The sequence below is a fragment of the Gastrolobium bilobum genome, unplaced genomic scaffold (genome assembly GCF_033153095.1).
Source record: "Gastrolobium bilobum isolate Gb01-03AN ecotype WA unplaced genomic scaffold, APGP_CSIRO_Gbil_v1 utg40870, whole genome shotgun sequence".
In the NCBI taxonomy this organism is placed as follows: Eukaryota; Viridiplantae; Streptophyta; class Magnoliopsida; order Fabales; family Fabaceae; genus Gastrolobium; species Gastrolobium bilobum.
Window position 1 is genome coordinate 59419 of NW_026899218.1, and position 17791 is coordinate 77209.

The window sequence follows — 17791 nt, forward strand, 5'->3', positions numbered from 1 at the left end:
AAATAACTTCTTAAGCAAACTTCTTTTTACATTCTTTCTTCCAATATAAATAGTCATCAATTGGTTAAATAGAAAATATTTATATGAGAAAAAGTGCTACTCACATACAACTAGTTGGAACACAAAAGAACCATTCAAAATATAGAGGTGATGACATTTAAACAATATTTTACACATACAAAAACTCACATCTTCCAGCATTAAATTAACGTTAGATTCGACCAATGTTTACATGTTCTACACATTATAGGTTGATAGCTTGGTGTTCACAACATAAAAAACATATCAAGTGATTTCTTAAACTGTTGTTTTGATAAATTATGGATTCATATACATGTCGAAAAATAGTGTTGAAGGAATACTAATTCCCTTTTTCTTTTAATCATTTTTGGGCCAAAATAGATCATCAATCAAATGCAAACAAACAAGGTTCCCATTCCTATAACAAGTTACAACAGCATAATAGAGTTACAATGTTTTCCAGGGGCTTGGTCCTGCCACAGGCATATTAACCCCTTTTCAAATTGAGTTTTCTCCTTTTCATTCAAAAGATTCACTAGTCATAACAGTATCTGTTGACAACTTGAACTTGTCTACATTTCAGATTCATGCTAGGACGAGAAGAGCAAAGATATTGGGCAAAGTAGTCCCTCCATACAGTTTATTTATGTACCAAGAAGACACAAAATAAAAGGTAAAAAACATAGGTTGGCAGCACATTACTTATAGGAAACTTGGAGGGTCACTGTACAAAATGCCACCATTTATCACATGTATAAGGTTGATCTAACACAGAAGATCACTGGTTACAAAACTAAACTAGAAAACTACTAGCTCAAGATGTGAAAGGAGATAAATGGTACTTGAGTCGTGATTTACAAATGTTGTAAGGGACATAAACATCCTTAATATTATTATATTAGCTAGAGCAAGCATTCAAAGACCTTTCCTCTACCGAATTAATTCCACAGCTTTTCAAAGAATTTTTGTTTCAGTTTAAACTCCACAAACCCGCAAAATGGAGTTCACTATAGCACTGAACTTAGATATTCAAATACACCCAGAGAATTCTAGTTGGAGCTAAGAAGCACCAAGATATAACATATGAAAAGCAATAGTATTGTAATAACACAAGAAGGTTTCATAAGGAACTATGATCTAGAGGGATCGGGCAGAAGCTTCATGTCAAAGCAGATTAAAATACAAGGTTATCCAGATTCACTGGCAGGCAATGGGGATTTTAAGTTCAAAATATCCTGTGAGATTTATATTTGACCGCTAACAAAATGAAATTCTAAAACCAAATGGATTACTACATAAGAATTACCAAACCAGTTTATTATCAAAGGAGATAAAATCTATATGAAATCATGTGTTATTGTGGAACAACATGAAGAAGTCAAACTCTATACTTGCAATACTATAAAGTATGTGAACACCATTTGTTCTGTTCAACCTCCTTTGCTTCCATTAGCTCAAGCAACTCCTTTTATGACAAAAATAAGAAAAAGGGAAGAAATGACACCCCCTTTTATGTGTGTCTTTTTGTGTGTATACCTTTTACACATCAAGATTGGATTCCTCCGGGATCACAGTTAAAGCCATCAATTTATCACTTCCTCTTTTAACTAGTACCTTTATGGGCACCCCAACTTTGTCCCCCATTATTTCAATTATCTGCCATAGTTTTATATCTCGTGAGAATATATAAACAGGCATATCTCATCACAATGAAGAATGAATTCAAGAAACACTTGACAGACCATGGAGATTACAGTAAATTCAACTGCAGCAAAAGTATAAAGCTTTCCAATAACAAATCAAGATTCTCCATACCAAGACAAAGTTATTCCCAAAAAATATACATTACATTCTTTCATTGAATTTATTTTTCTTGAAGAGTAAATACCTATGGAATCATTTAAATTTTTATTCTCAATTTTGCCTTTTAATATTAGCACTAGGTTTAAGTAAACAAAACTTTCAACTAAACACGTTTAATAAGCTTAAAACACGTTTAATAAGGATATGTCTGGATATCTAATGCTATCATACTATTGTTTGGATATTTCATAATGGAACAGGATTAAAAGTCCATTCCAATGTTTGGAAAGTGGATGGAATGGCAGGAGTAATATCTTTATTAGAATGGTTCCATCTTATCCCCTCAACTTGGGAGGAAAGAAAAAGGAGGTATTGAATGGAATGCAATGGAATGGAATGGAACAAATTCCATCATGTTCACATTGCATTCCCTTCCATTCCCCAACATTCCATTCCTTTTCATCAATCCAAATATAGCCCAAGGACTCCAAAGAGACATCAAATTATAGTCCAATTGTATTTTCTACCAAATCATCTCACTTCAAAAGCAAAATTAGAATAAAAATTAAATAATAATATACAAATATCACAATACCTCATTCATGCTTTCGACAGGTTTCCCATCAAATTCAATGACAACATCGCCTGGACGGAACCCAGCACGATCACCAGGGGACCCGGGAGTTACCTAGTCAAAAAATTTTAAGTCATGTAATTTCAAGTATTCTAATGGTAGCCTTGCATTAGTGAACGCAGTGCATATTATTCCATAAAAGAAACAATTACATGCAGAGGATAATTACAATGAATAACATAAATTAAGAAAAACCAATTCAAATGGAGAATTGCACATTTGCCACATGATCAGAAAGTGCAGGAAGTGGCCTCTAGTAGTCTTTCCATTCTTTAACTTCTTCACTAACAAATTAAGCACTGTATAGCTCATGGTTTCTCAGTTTTCTAGGTTGCTATTTCCTAGTTTTCTAGTTTACTAATCCATTATCATTCACAAATACACAACATCCATCCCTAATTCTGGATCCACAAAGAGCCAGTGTTCAAGAAAGCAGCCAGCTACATATATCAAGCTTGTGAAAGCGTGAACTGACCACTGCTTCACTAAAATAGTCTCTTTGGAAAGTTGACATCCTAACAAAAAGAAATATTATTTATTGGCCAATGCATTGCCCTCAAAGAAGGCAGATAATTTCAACAAAAATCCTTTACTTGTTGCCAACATATTTGCAACTGATTTGTCTCCCAAAAAAAAGCATAAAGTTTCTGTCCAGTGAATGTAGACCTTGAAAAATTACACAAAAGGAATTTCAAGGGCCATTTGCTCATACTGGTACAGTAGAGTGTGTAAAAAAGTAGGATAGATGTTGAGATATATAAAATCATTAATGTAGCCTCACCCCAACAGCTTAAACTTTTGGGTTGAATTGGTTCTTTACATGGTATCAGAGCCTCGTGTCCCGGGTTCGATCCTCACCGCCCCCACTTTCTTTCAAGTGAAATTTCATTGTTCGCACAGGTAGGTGGGCCTATGCATTGTCCACCCTTCAAACCCAATGGGCTCTCGTGTGAGGGGGCGTGTTGAGATATATAAAACCATTAATGTAGCCTCACCCAACAGCTTAAGCTTTTGGGTTGAATTGGTTCTTTACAATAGATAGAAAGGATCAATTCGGGACATACCATTGGTACAAGAATGCCCTTATCCACGTTAGGGAATGAAGCATCTTTCTTTTTAAGCTGCGCAATAATCATCTCGTTAAGATCAAGCATCTTTAGCCCGAGCCAAGGCCGCACTACTCTCCTGGACAACATTAAGTAATGTTTATTGTTTTCCTCAACCTGGTAGAGCTCAACTACTCAAGTATGAATTTGACATAAAAATATTTAAATCAATAATGTTTTATGGACTATTTGTATGATATATTAAAAATGAAAAAAATGTAAAATATTTTGCATAATTTAACTTTCATCTCAGAATGTAAAACATCCTTTTCTCAATGTAACATAACACAAATGACAAGCTGACAATATTTTACAACAAATAACATCCTATTTTCCAATGCATATGCAATTACAATAGTAAGGATAAAATCAATAACATACCCACTTTTCTTGAAATGCTCTATAATTTTAGACACAGAATCGATTGGTACAGAAAAACTCAACCCATCAGCAGCCATCACTTTCATGAGGTTCACACCAATAACTTCTCCGTCCATGTTGACAAGAGGTCCTCCAGAATTTCCCTATACCATAGAAGCAGATAAAAACAGGCAAGCAGACTGAATAAACATGCAGATGGAGATTTGATCCGTACAACAAATGCAAACCAAGTTGGATACGTTGCGAGCTTATGGGGAGAAAGAGAGGAAAATATACCACATTGACTGCACAATCTGTTTGTAAATACTCTCTTGGCGTGCCACTAAAACCCAAATCACTACTTTTCCGGTCAACACAACTATGCAAAAATCATACAAGACATAAATTTCATTAGTCAAAAAGAAAACCAGGAGTCCCTTTTTTAAAACTTAATAAGCTTCATGGTCAAATAATAAGTTACTGCACCAAACAACCATATAGCTTTAGCTTCCAAAATCTATTATATGAGATGGCAAAGTTTAAAACAAAAGAAAAAAGCTTAAAACAATGACCCATCTATTATTGTCTGAGATTTTTTCTTCACACCTTACAATGCCCGCAGTGACAGTATTCTGAAGAGAATGCGGACAACCCATGGCTATCACCAAATCCCCAGGACGAAGCGTACTTGAAGAACCAAGTTTTGCTTCTGGTAGTGGGGTTTCAGAATTGATCTTCAGAATAGCAATATCTGAATGCATGTCAACATTTACCACTTTACCCTCATATGTCCTTCCATCTTGCAAAGTGACTTCAACCTGTACAATCAACCATTGGTTGTAAGACCCAAAAATGAGTGTCCATAGTCATACTTTGTCATATATACATCTGATGTCTTCATGAAGTCAAAATAGTGAGAATGGGGAAAATTCTATTTATACAAAAACTCGCATATGAATAGTCTAAAATGATATACAGGTAGAGATAATTTAATAAAAGATTACACATTCAAGTTAAACCAACCATTCTGCCAAGTAAGCTAAAGCACGAAGCCTACGACTAAAGGAGTAACTCACCCGTCACTCTTTACATCAATAATAAAATATCATATATGATTGCAAGGAGCTGTTGTGCTAGTGCAATACTAAGGTATGTGATAGGAACCCACCCATAAATAGGGTGTACGCTAGGGGGAACCATAGAGAATCAGGCCTGTAAAAGGGTTATTAGATGTGAAAGATGGTCGATGATGCTGTAACAACTTCTGAGGAAGGAGTACATAAGAACAGTGAAGAGAGAGAAGAAGGGTAACAATAAATGAAAGAGAAATCAGAAGGGGGAGAGAATGGCCTCCAAAGCCGGATATCATTTTCTTTTCTGCAATTTTCTGCAATACTTCTCCATACACACGCCTCTGATATCATCTTCTTTTCTGCAATTTTCTGTACTTCTCCATACACACGCCTCCGATATCATCTTGATATTAGTGAGCTTAATGCAAATTTCCATAGTTTCAGCTCTATTTTGTGTAATTTTACTTTGGGTTCTATCAGTATGCCAAAGAATCATTTCCATTCAGTTGTGTAGTGTAGGCAATCAAAACTATTTAAATAACAATTTAGGAATACCCTATTTTGTTGGGAATGGATAAATGAATTTTCAAACCATGACTTAGAATGTTCTGACTTGCCCAAACCATATCCTAAGTCACCCCAACTTTGTCTTACCCAAAGCCATAGAGCAAGCAACAATTGTAACACCTTCAACAGAAATCTATCAAAAAAACTCCTATAACTCTAACTTGAAGTTAGATTCATGTCAATGTACTTGAGACATGTTTGAGAAACCGAGATCTCAAATTTTTCAGAGAGAGCTATAACAAATCTACCAACACAATGTTACAAGTATATGTTTGAGAGATATGACTTAGACTTAGCATGTACACAAACCTTCACTTTGGATGAACTTCTGGTGCCTTGAAAATCAACCACGACATGAGCACATGTCAAGATTGTACCATCCTTGTTGATGATGGTTCCCGATCCTATACTCCTTCCGGTGTTAATACCATACAAATCTACACAGTCGATGCCTAATCTTCAGAATAAACTAAAAGGGCATCAAAGCACAAAACTTTTTAAGGTTAAAAAAGAACCCTAAATGTATACCTTGGGAAACAGCAATATTAACAACAGCAGGTCCAACTTTAGCAGCAGCATTTGCAATAGTATGTCTGCCAAAATAATCACTTGACTTTGACCCATCACCAACAACCCCAGAAGTTTCCTTAGATATGTCGGATGAAGGAACCGGACCGACTCGATAAGAAGACAGCCCAAGTATTCCTACAAATTTTTCAATTCCAAACGTAATACATAAATCTACACATATATACATATATACACCAAATTCAAATCAAAGTAAAGACAGACCAGCTTGGTCGAAATAAGGTAAATGTCGAGGAAACAAATCATGCAGCACTTGAGAATCTTGTAATGGAAAAGGGACCCGCGCTGTCACAGATGCTCCTAAATTTCAAGCCAGGTTAATAGAACGTCGACATGAAATTTAATTTAAAAAAAAGGGATTTTTCAATTTTCACAAGTCCCAACCATAAGCGTTTAGCAAAGATAATAAATAATAATGAAAGGAAGGTTATGGTCCTCAGTACTGAAATCAGAATTGTTCAATAAGAGTGTTGAACCAGCAGCAGCAATAGCCACAGCTCGAACGAGAAATCTTCCCTTAGAATCTGCAACCTTTTTCTGCCACACATTCCACATCCCAAATCAAAGGCAGTTACATTTTAGATTATTAGATAAAAGCATACATACATACCAGAAAATAGCTCATGACGATCGACAACGTTCGTTAAACTTCCACACTCTTCCCAGCAAAAGCAACGAGCAACTAAACGAAAACAAAGCAAAGCCTTTGCAAAACCGTGGGCTAAAGCCGAAATTAGTGACATATCAAACAATGATGCCCAAAAGCCCAATACTGAACGAGAGTTTTTGGGCATGTTTTTTGGAATAAATAATTTCTTTAGATCTCTGAGCTTAGGAAGTGTTTTTGGATTAAAATTTGTGTATTTAATCTTGATAATATATTATATTAGGTTCAATAGATGGACACAAGTTATGTCTTTTTAGTGACTTACATAAAGTATGACCAATAATATTTTGCATAAATTTAAAATGCTTTTTTTTTTCACTTTACACACCTTAGTGATGTGACTTAAGAGAGAAAAAAATAAGTAACTTTTCAGTTTTACACAAAGTCTTTCCAATCAGACTTTGTGTAAATCACTTAAAAGAACACACACTTATTTCCTTTAAAGAATACTTCCTTTTCCCATATTATAATATGTTTATTTGATAAAAGAAACAAATTTATGAACGGGCTACGTCAATTATTTTATGCATAAAGATAAAAAAAATCGATGTGGTGTTTGGTTGCTTAAATGAAAATTACAGAGATTTCGAAAACCCACCAAAGTATTGGGTATCTCATAGGAGTGTTCATCAATCGATCCAAACCGATTCAAACCGTGGTAACCGAACCGAAAAATCGATAACCGAATAAACCGATAACCGAATAATCGAAAATCGAAAAAAAACCGCAAATTTTAATTGGATTGAATCGGTTTTCGGATGAGTTGATGAAAACTGATCCAATCCAAACCAATCCAATATATTAATTCTCCTCTAGCTACTTGTGTCTTTCCCCAATCATAGTCCAAAAATTTCTAAACTCAAAACTCATTAATCTATCAACTAAACCCAAGAAAAAACTTAGTCACATCTCATCAACAAAATTTTATCTGTGTAGAGCTTCAAATCTCATTGTCCAAAAAAAAACTATATTATCGTCCAAAAAAAAACTATATTATCGTTCATTGATGTACTTGTATTTAAAAAAAAATTCACAAAGCCTATTATACAAAAGATGTTATTTGCATAATAAGTATGAAACAAATTTTAGGATTTTCAAAAGGGGAAGGATATTGTGACAGCCAAGTTGTGTTACTACCAAGTGACTACCAATCAATCTTACTGTTAGATCGATTATATTGATCCAACGGTTATATTTATTTCCATCTTTGTATGATCATGATTTCCCAAATTTAATACTTTATATTTATTTTCACATTTGTATGGTTATGATTTCCCATATTTAATGTTTTCACTTTAAGTATAGGAAATCATGACCATACAAAGATAGAAATAAATATAACTATTTGATCAACATAATCGATCTAACGGTGAGATTGAATGGTAGTCACTTGGTAGTAACACAACTTGGTTGTCACAATATCCTTTCCCTTTTCAAAAAACTGAAAACCGATCCAATCCAAACCGAAAAAAATTGGATTGGATCGGATCGGATTTGAAAAAAACTCCAAACCGAATGGATGATTACATGATTAAACCGAAGGAATTGGATCAGATGACTTTTGCTTTCAAAATCGATCCAATCCAGACCGCGAACACCCCTAGACTATCTCATTGCAATTCAAACATAGGTTTGATTCACACTCATGTTCTGAGAAATATTTAACATCCGAAATCCATTTTAATAAAAGAAACAAACGGTACTTTTGAATTGATTTCATCCTTTTAAAAATCCAAATTTGAATTTATTGCAAATTGTCGATAAAACTCCAAAATGGCATTTTCTTTTGATCCGATTTTTTTTTCTCTTTATTAAGAAAGGGCAATAATTTTCTTATAGTGTAGAAAAATAGTTATCTTACGGTATGGAAACAAGATTGCAAGTGAAACCTACAGGTAGAGGGTGCTAAACGAGCCAAGGGCCGCCTTTGGCTTGGCTTGTGAAGGCCTGAGTTTACATGTCTAAAATTAATTGTTGGAACTGAGTTTGGACTTGTATAAAAGCTCAGTTTAATAAAAAGGTCTCAGGCTCCAATTCAAAAGCTCAGCTTTAGAGTCTATCAGACTGACCTAATATATTAATTTTTATTTTTATTTTATTTTTTATACTACATGTGATAGTCCTCTCTCTCTTCAATCCATTTTATCCCATTTTATTAATTAAACAGACTATTTGAATGATTTTATCTGTTTGGATATACATTAAATTTATGAATATTTATGAAATTACTAGTGTTGTTGATTGTATATTTTGTTTGGATAAGTTTTTGTTGTCTTACTTTTTTTAAACAGGCTAAACCAGCTTTTATTTTTTGTAAATAAGACAGGCAGGCCACAGGCTGAAATTATATTCATGTCAGGTAACAAGCTTGGTCAGACTGACACATTTAAATACAGCTTAGCCTTCTAAGACCAAAGCTCTGCTCGGATCGGATCGGCCCATTAACACCCCTACCTACAGGTAAGAGGAGAGAGAAAAAAGTAGTGGAACTCACTCATCTTTTGTGTGTACGAAATTTAGTTATTTCATATAAAACGAGATAAATATAATCGTATGTTATAACTCACCGTAGCCTCTTAAAAGTAAATATGTTTTATTAACTAAACTTTTGAATTGAACACCAAACACGATCTTTCTAAATAATTAGTGTTCTTTTATTATTAAACATAATTTTCATTGCAAGACCATTGATGATTGACGTGAAAGCAAGTTATCAGTGTCAGAATGGTAAGGCGTAAGGACTAAGGATCCATCTCCTGAGACAATAAGCATTAGAGTTAAAATAGGAAGAAAGAGTATTTACTAGAGAAAAAAACGTAGAGACTAAAAATACGAAGTAAAAGTTGTAAAAGAAATTAAGAGGTATTGTATTAGCAAATAAAGGAAAAGATAAAGAGGAAAAAAAAAAAAGAGCATTAAATTCCATCTTTCTTAAGATTCCAGAAGCGATTGCCAAATTTCTTTTGGAATCTGTGTTCTTTTTCTTTTCTTTTTTAGAAAAAAAAATGATAAAAACAATCAAATATATTTTGTTTTTTTCTTATCCTATTACCACCTCAATTTAAAGGATGGAAATGATAGTTGTATGAAGTAGAACCATTCTTTAAAAAATAGGCTCGTAACGGCCGGGTCGATCCGGATTTCGGTAATTCAGTGTGTTCTCCAGTCCGAGCGGTCATTTGGACTGATTCTGCAATTAACTCGGTTTTGACCAGATGATCCAGCCAAGACTCAGCGACCCAATTGACCCAGGTTAGATCAGTTGACGTATTCTTTTTTTCTTTTTCTTTTGGTAAATCTGTTATTTTTAGTTACTTAGAACTCTTGTATTAAATCATACTCATATTTTGTGATAAATATGATTAAAAAGTAAGCTGAAAAAAAGAAATTATTTTGGATTAGTGCAATTCATTTATGTAATTTAGTTGCATCATATAATCATATCAAAAAGTTAAGTGGTGATAAACACGACAGTCTCATCTCAATGGTGACGTTGTCTCCTTAGTGTATATTTCGTATCTACCATTTGTTATCATGATTTAGTTTATCTGTGTTATGTCAAGACACAAAAGGTACATTTAGCTTACATTGCAATTTTAATCCAATGTTAGGATATGATCTAGAGCTAAAAGCTCAAAAGTATATAATATTTGCTATCATTGAGAATCAATTTATTTTTTGAAGCTCATTGATAGTTTTTTTATGTGAATTTTTAATATAAGTAATATGTTTATATTTTTTAATATATAAACAGTAAATCTAGTTGAACCAATAATCCAATACCTTAGGTGAATCAATCCGAATTTTAAAAGAGCGGGTATAACTACCTTAGATAACGTTATGGGAGCACTATATCAACATCAGTTGCACTTATAGGTGACCTTCTACAAAAGCCCATCCATCATCATCGCTGATAAGTGATAATTACCCTTCCTTTCAACTTCCAAAATCAAATGCCATTCTTATTTCAGTAGATACAAATTGGGCCATTGGTGACATATAAAGTGGATCCCATATCATGTTATTACCAAAACTATTTTTCCCCTCCAAAAATAACTTCTTGCACAAGCTTATTATCACATTTTTTCTTCCAAATTCACTCTTGCAATGATGATGTTAATTAAAATCTAATATAATCTAATCTATTATATAAAACACGTACGGTTTTCAAAAGGGTTATCTTTACAAATGTCGTTCACAATATAAATAATCACCAACAAAGTCATCAATTGGTTAAGTAGAAGATATTTATACAAGAAAAAGTGCTACTCGCATACAATTAGTTGGAACACAAATAAGCACTCATTCAATATAAAGGTGATGATATTTAGACAATATTTAACACATACAAAAACTTACATCTTCCAACATCAAATCAACTTTAGATTCGACCAATGTTTACATTTTCTACACTTTAGTTGTCCCTACACTTTAGATTCAACTAAGAAACATGGATTTGGGACATTAACACAGACATGTTAAAATTTGTCCCTTTAGAATTTGAAATATTAAGACGTGAATAAAAATCTTTTAGATGTGTTCACACTTCATAGCTTGATGATGTTCACAATATAAAAAACATATAAAGTCATTTCTCAAACTGTTGTTTTGATTTTTCATTCAAAAGATTCACTAGTCACTATATACAGTATCTGTTGACAACTTGAACTTGATCTACTACATTTCAGATTCATGCTAGGACTAGAAGAGCTAAGATATTAGGAAAAGTAGTCCCTCCAAACAGTTTATTTATGTACCAAGAAGACACAAAATAAAAGGTAAGAACCATAGATTGGCAGCACTTTACTTGTCAGGAAACTTGGAGGGTCACTGTACAAAATGCCACCATTTATCACATGTATAAGGTTTATCTAACACAGAAGATCACTAGTTACAAAACTAAACTAGAAAACTACTAGCCAAAACTCAGACATGATAGATCATGCCAACCTCTAATGTAGATACATGAGGTATACTCAAAGCATAAGTTGGTCCTCTAGAGTTTCTCCTTAAGAAATCATACCCATAATTGATTACAACTTTCTTTATCCAGCTTGATCCTCTTTTTGCTCTCACATATGAATGACTCATTATAAATGCCATTCCTGCCTCCTTTGCTTCCATTAGCTCAAGCAACTCCTCCCTTGCATCCAAATCAATCTGTGGACTGTCTGCCACGACAAACCGCGCTCGCTTCTTCACTCTCTCGGGAGACTTAACCTCCATCATCTCTGAAGTTCCTTCCATCTGAGAATTATCTTGATCATCTTCAGACATCCTCACACCCTCTAAGTTTGATGCTGAAGTTCCAACAACTGTCATCTTTGTATCATCTTCAAAACTCCCAATCTTAAGCCATATTCAGAAGTATCTGATCGGATAAATTCTGCTACACTGCAAATAAGATCTTTCTCAAACTCAATTTCATCCTTGTGAATATCGCGGTAGCCATACCGCGCTATGCACCTATATAGCCTATATTCCTTCGGAACCAACTCTACCAACTAAGAACCTTTCTTCAGGTCTGACATGTGGCACTGGGACAGATTTGACGCACAGGAAGATACAACTTGATGGAAAGCTGGTAGGTTGGTAACAAAGTGAGAGAAGATAGCTGGGATCCCAGATACAAGCTCAGTATGTATGAGGCCAATTCCCTTAACCCTGACAATTCCTAGAGTGGGGCCCAAACTGAGGAGCCAGTTCATGGGGACCTTATTTTCAACATCAAACTCATACTTCTTAAGTGTTCCATAGTGCCACACATACATGACAAGAAGAAAGATAGGGATAGGGCAATGGGGACCCAAGCCCCTTCAAGGAACTTTATGAGGGATGCAGAGAAGTAGAGTGCTTCAATGGAGCCAAAGAACAATATGAAGCAAATAGCTAGCAAGACGCTTTCGTGCCAGCATAAGACTATAACTAGAGACATTAAGCAAGTGGTCACCAGCATGACAGTTATGACAGCCAAACCTGTTTATGGAAAGAAAACAAAAATTCATTTAAAAAATATTTCAAATTCTTTCATTATCAGAATTGATATGATTAAATCCATAACAATACTTAAGATATTTGGTCACCAAAAATGAAGAATAATACCACAACACATAGTGTAGTCACTGTCATGAGATATTGATTCTATATGATTCAGTGCCTCTAAATTTTCATATGCATGATGAAATTATTTCATGGAGATAAGAGTACCTGCTGCATTTCCCATGCGTTTAGTATCTCTGAATCCAACTGTAATAGCCAGGCAAAGTAGCATCAAACTCCAGTTGATCTCAGGAATGTAAATCTGTCCATGTATCTTAGATGATGTATGAATGATTTTGACTTTGGGGAAGCATCCCAAAGCAGAACATTGTTTGATTATTGAGAAAGTCCCTGTGATAACAGCTTGGCTTCCAACCACAGCTTGAAGTATGGCTATTGCAAGAACAGGCCATCTAAGTTTTACTATAAAAGCGGAAAAAGAAAAGTCAGTCAAAAAGCATAGTAAACACTAATCTGTTTTCGAATATGTGCCTGTAGAGAAGATCACAGACAACCTACCAGGCACAGATACATAGAACCTGATTCGATAGTCACTTTCAATGGAATGATGCTTGGAAAGATATGCATTTGGTGTGGCATAGGATGGTGTTTCCCTATGTTGGTATGTTGCATGACGATGCGTAAATCATACTTGGTAGTTTAGCTGGCCAGTAGGACTATTTGCATCTGAGTATCCTTAGGACAGCAAGAGTTCGAGGGATTTCTCCTGGAGATGTTTGTTACACACTGCATGGATATGTATTTATTGCATTATTATTGTTATTGTTATTACACTGTTATTGAACTATGGGGTGGAGAGATGCTCCAAGGACCCCTGGTTTACTGTGATATATCCGTATATCTCACCCCGTGTTGTGGGGACCCCCTTTCAGGTAAAGATGATGCAGGAGCCTCCGGTGACAAGTGACCATATTTGGATTAGTAGATACATAAAGATGTTGCATTCTTTTGGATTATACATGACATGTAGTAGTACTATGTATAGGATTTACATTTGAAAGCCAATTGCTATATGTATGTCATCTTCTATTTTGATGGACTTAGCCTATACCCATTTCTTTTGGTACCCTTTTGTTGATGGGATCCAAGGGATTGATCATAGTGTTTTGTAGCTAAGTCCCATGATTTGTAATTAAGACATGTTACAATGATGTAATGTTGTAATTAATTAAGATATATGTATGATGAAATGGTATGCATGCTTCTCTTAGTGTAGGAGTACCTGGAAAGACTAGAATTCATGTATTGAAAGGATTATATGACGTCAATTAGGTGAAAGAAGACCTTTAGGTTGAAAATCCTAGTAAAAGTAAAAATATCTTGCCTTTTTGTCCATTTTCCATATCCTATATGCTAGATTTGGGCCCTTGTGTCTCAATGGAAGTTGTAGATCCTTTTCTTAGCTTTCCAACGAGACCAAGATTGCATAAATAGAAGTAGTATAACTAAAGTTATGGATGAAATACCATTGGGAGGTCAAATTACCCTGTTTTGACACCCAGCCCCTGTTGTGTGGCGCTATGGGCGCCAAACTGGCGCTATTAGCGCCAGTCACCAAAAAGAGGCAGTGAAGTTGGCTCTAAGGGTGACACTGTGGCGCTAGGAGCGCCGCCCTCACTGTGTCTTGCGCATCAGTGGCGCTGATAGCGTGGGACTGGCGCTATCAGTGCGGAGGGTCCTGATGGTTCAGCACCTGTTTTCTTAGAAAATGCGTAACTTGAGCTACAGTGCTCCGATTTGAGCGCGGTTTGAACCCACGTTTAGCTAATGAAGAATCCTATAATATTTTGAAAAAATGGAGACCATAAAGATAGAATAGGAATTTCTTAAATAAATAAAGAGTGGATACGTTTAGTGTTTAAAACAATAAAAGTGAGCTTTATGCCTTGGTGGTCTAAGGGGACTACTTGGCACAACATAGTAGTAGGGTTTGGTCTAATTAAGACTTGCAATAACAATTCCGCGTGTAGTTTGAGTTATGATCACATTTATGGGAATCGTTTTAAGTACGGAATTGATTTTAATTAAAAACGTTTACAAATATTAAGGAAAAGTTTATCCGTATTTAATTCAATTTTGTGATTGTAACTGCGCTTAATGCTGTACGTAATGTTAACAAACCGGTTCTAGAACGGGGTGTTACAATAAGCCCTTCGTTAATATTCTCACGGGTAATGTGACAATCTAACTCTATGTGCTTGGAGCGCTCATGAAAAGCAGGATTATGCGCAAGGTAAATGGCGGATTTGTTATCACAAAATACAGAAGCAGGCTTGGTAGGAACAACACAGAGATCGTTAAGCAAATAGTACAGCCATTGTAGCTCACATGTTAGACTTGCTAATGATCTATATTCAGCTTCGGTGGAAGAACGAGATACAGTGCTCTGTTTCTTCAATTTCCATGAGACCAAAGCAGAACCAATGAATATGCAGAAGCCAGTGATGAAACGTCTGGTGTCCAAACAGCAAGCCCAATCTGCATCAGCAAAGGCAGAGACATGGGTGGTGTTTTGTGCAGGGAAGAGTAATCCTTTCCCTGGAGATCCTTTCAAGTAGCGTAATACTCGAAGTGCTGCTATATGATGAGACTGCATAGGATTAGCAACATATTGACTTAATTGTTGTACAGAGAACGTAATATCTGGTCTTGTGGTTGTCAAATAAAGAAGACGACCAATAAGACGTCAGTAGGAAGCAACATCTGCAAAAGGTTCTCCTTGAACACGTTGCATTTTAAGAGAACGGTCTAATGGTAGCAGAGCCTCACCGTCCCCCACTTTAAAAGTGGAATTAAAACAAAAGCACAAAAGGTAAACCAAAAATTAGGCATGTGCAATTTCCACGCTTCTAGCCTAAAGGGCTCTTACGTGAGGGGGTGTTTTGAGATATATAGTCCCACATTGATTGTATGAGCAACTAATGTGGCCTTTGTAAGAACTTGGGCACTCCCACCCTTTGAGCTAGCTTTTGGAGCGGTGTATCCCAAGGTTCTTTACAATGACGATCGTCAACGTTCGTTAAACTTCCACACTCTTCCCCACAAAGACAACGAGCAACGAGCAACGAAACGAAAACAAAGCAGAGTCTTGTTTTTTCAAAATTCAAAACTGCGGGCTAAAGCTGAAAGCAGAGTCTTTTCTTCAAATTGGAAATCAAGAATGGCTTCAATGAACTCATGAAGAAAAGAGAAAACTGAATCGTATTATTAATTGAGTGTAAGTAAAAGTATATATATTAGAGGAAGATGAAGTGTATATACAGAAAACAACAAGGCTAACTAAATGACTAACCCTAACAACTTTCTAACTAATGAGTGTTGATCTGTCATGTGTAACTGTAATTCTGTTTCTAGTTTCATCATCATGTGGTATTGCATCACCATTTGTTGTTGTTGACGTGGATTGTGTTACTTCAAATTTTTAATGGGCACCGAAGCAACATAGTTCCACATCAGAAAAGGAACAATTTAATTCATCTAACTATAATGTTGTTAAGATTATGACACGTGAATAAGTAAAAACAGAATGAGGCTTGTGTTAGTTACATTCTATTACGCTTTCCCGCTTTTAACTTTTCTCTTTTTCTTTCTTACAATGGTTGTATAAATACTGGAAGGATGAATGAATGTGAATCAAAGTTCTCAGAATGAATGTGAATCAAAGTTCTCAGAATGAATATTTCTTTTATGAAACTTAAAGAGCCTTTGCTTACGAGTGTTTATACTTTATACAAATTTTTTGCAAATTATAAAATCACGCAAGTAAATAGTGTAATAATATAATTTATAAGAGTTTGTAAATAAAATGTTGGTAAATATAACTCTTTTATATATATAAGTATATTTTTTATTTCTGTTAATTGGTATTTCTTTGCTATTGGTTCATGTTCCGGAAAGAAAATTAGTTTTATCAAATAATATTTTAAATTATTTCTATTTTTTATACTAAAAATTTGAAAACGTTACTACACGCACTCTTAGCTATGTGCATCACGGTCCACGGGTTAAATACTATTTGTTTTATCATCAAGCACTAATCGGTGTGAGGTTGTTTTAATTTAATTATGGAAAAAATGTGTATCATTTTAAAGGAGGTAAAGTTTTGTCATTTTAAGTGAAAAAAGAAATAGATTATGAAAGAGAGTGGATAAAAAAAAAATATGGATCTCACCTCTTTATGAGAGTGAAATGACATAAGTTGTGTTATTTAAAAGGACAAATATTTTTTCCTTTAACTATTGATCTTGAGTTTCAATTTTAGGGGGTGTATTGGATTATGATTTTAAAAGACTTTTTAATATAAAAGATCTTACAAATTTTAAAAGACATTTTAGAATTAGAGACACTTTAAAGACTTTTTTTACAATCAAGATTTCATAAGATTGGATTTTAAAGGATTTTAATAGAATTTATAAGATTTGTAAGGACAATATGAATTTATAAGATTTTAAAAAACCATACGAATTTTTAACAAACATTCAAAATTACAAGAGTCAATACAAAACGGAAAGGTTATACTTACAACCTATTTTTGTTTACAACATTTTACAATCATATCTTAAATATTGATTTTCGTTAATCAACGGTTATCATTCATTGCAAATTAAATATTAATTCATGAGTTTGATTTGCGAAAATAATAACCATTGATTGACGAAAATCAAGGCTTAAGATATGGTTGTAAAAGGTTATAAACAAAAATAGGTTGTAAGTATAATCTTCCCCATAAAAAAATAACAAAGAAATGCAATGAAATTAATAAAAAAAAATAAAACCTAATATAATTTTCTCAATCAATAAAAAATAATATGATTTTTAACAAACGTTCAGAATTACTAAACAACAGCTTTTCACATATCTAATGGGTTGAAAATTATCTTCTTTGAAAACCTTGGGGTTTTTGAAATTTTCT

General features: G+C 34.3%; 1 protein-coding gene and 1 pseudogene across 2 annotated transcripts; both read right to left on the bottom strand.

Annotated features, from left to right (window-relative positions):
- Window positions 1–518: 518 nt before the first annotated feature.
- Window positions 519–15475, bottom strand: LOC133288354 (potassium transporter 8-like; annotated as a pseudogene).
- LOC133288349 (putative protease Do-like 14) lies at window positions 1037–6902 on the bottom strand. Of its 2 annotated transcripts, XM_061486076.1 has the most exons (11): window positions 6763–6902; window positions 6596–6689; window positions 6357–6452; window positions 6093–6269; window positions 5874–6001; window positions 4531–4742; window positions 4222–4303; window positions 3946–4088; window positions 3523–3643; window positions 2420–2512; window positions 1037–1677 (listed from the first exon to the last, which is right to left on the bottom strand). In XM_061486076.1, the coding sequence occupies exons 1-11, from the start codon at window positions 6775–6777 to the stop codon at window positions 1561–1563; spliced, it is 1278 nt and encodes a 425-aa protein (XP_061342060.1). In that variant the 5' UTR covers window positions 6778–6902; the 3' UTR covers window positions 1037–1560. The 2 variants fall into 2 exon arrangements, with proteins under 2 accessions (XP_061342060.1, XP_061342059.1); XM_061486075.1 differs by lacking the exon at window positions 6763–6902 and having other exon boundaries at window positions 6596–6734.
- Window positions 15476–17791: the final 2316 nt, after the last annotated feature.

Excerpts from the sequence above, each read along its gene's own strand:
- LOC133288349 (XM_061486075.1), bottom strand. The coding sequence starts at position 6,707 with ATGTGGAATGTGTGGCAGAAAAAGGTTGCAGATTCTAAGGGAAGATTT. Across the intron at positions 6,270-6,356 it reads ACCTTATTTCGACCAAGCTG|GAATACTTGGGCTGTCTTCT; the intron begins GTCTGTCTTTAC and ends AAAAATTTGTAG. Across the intron at positions 2,513-3,522 it reads AGGGCATTCTTGTACCAATG|GTAACTCCCGGGTCCCCTGG; the intron begins GTATGTCCCGAA and ends TTTTTTGACTAG.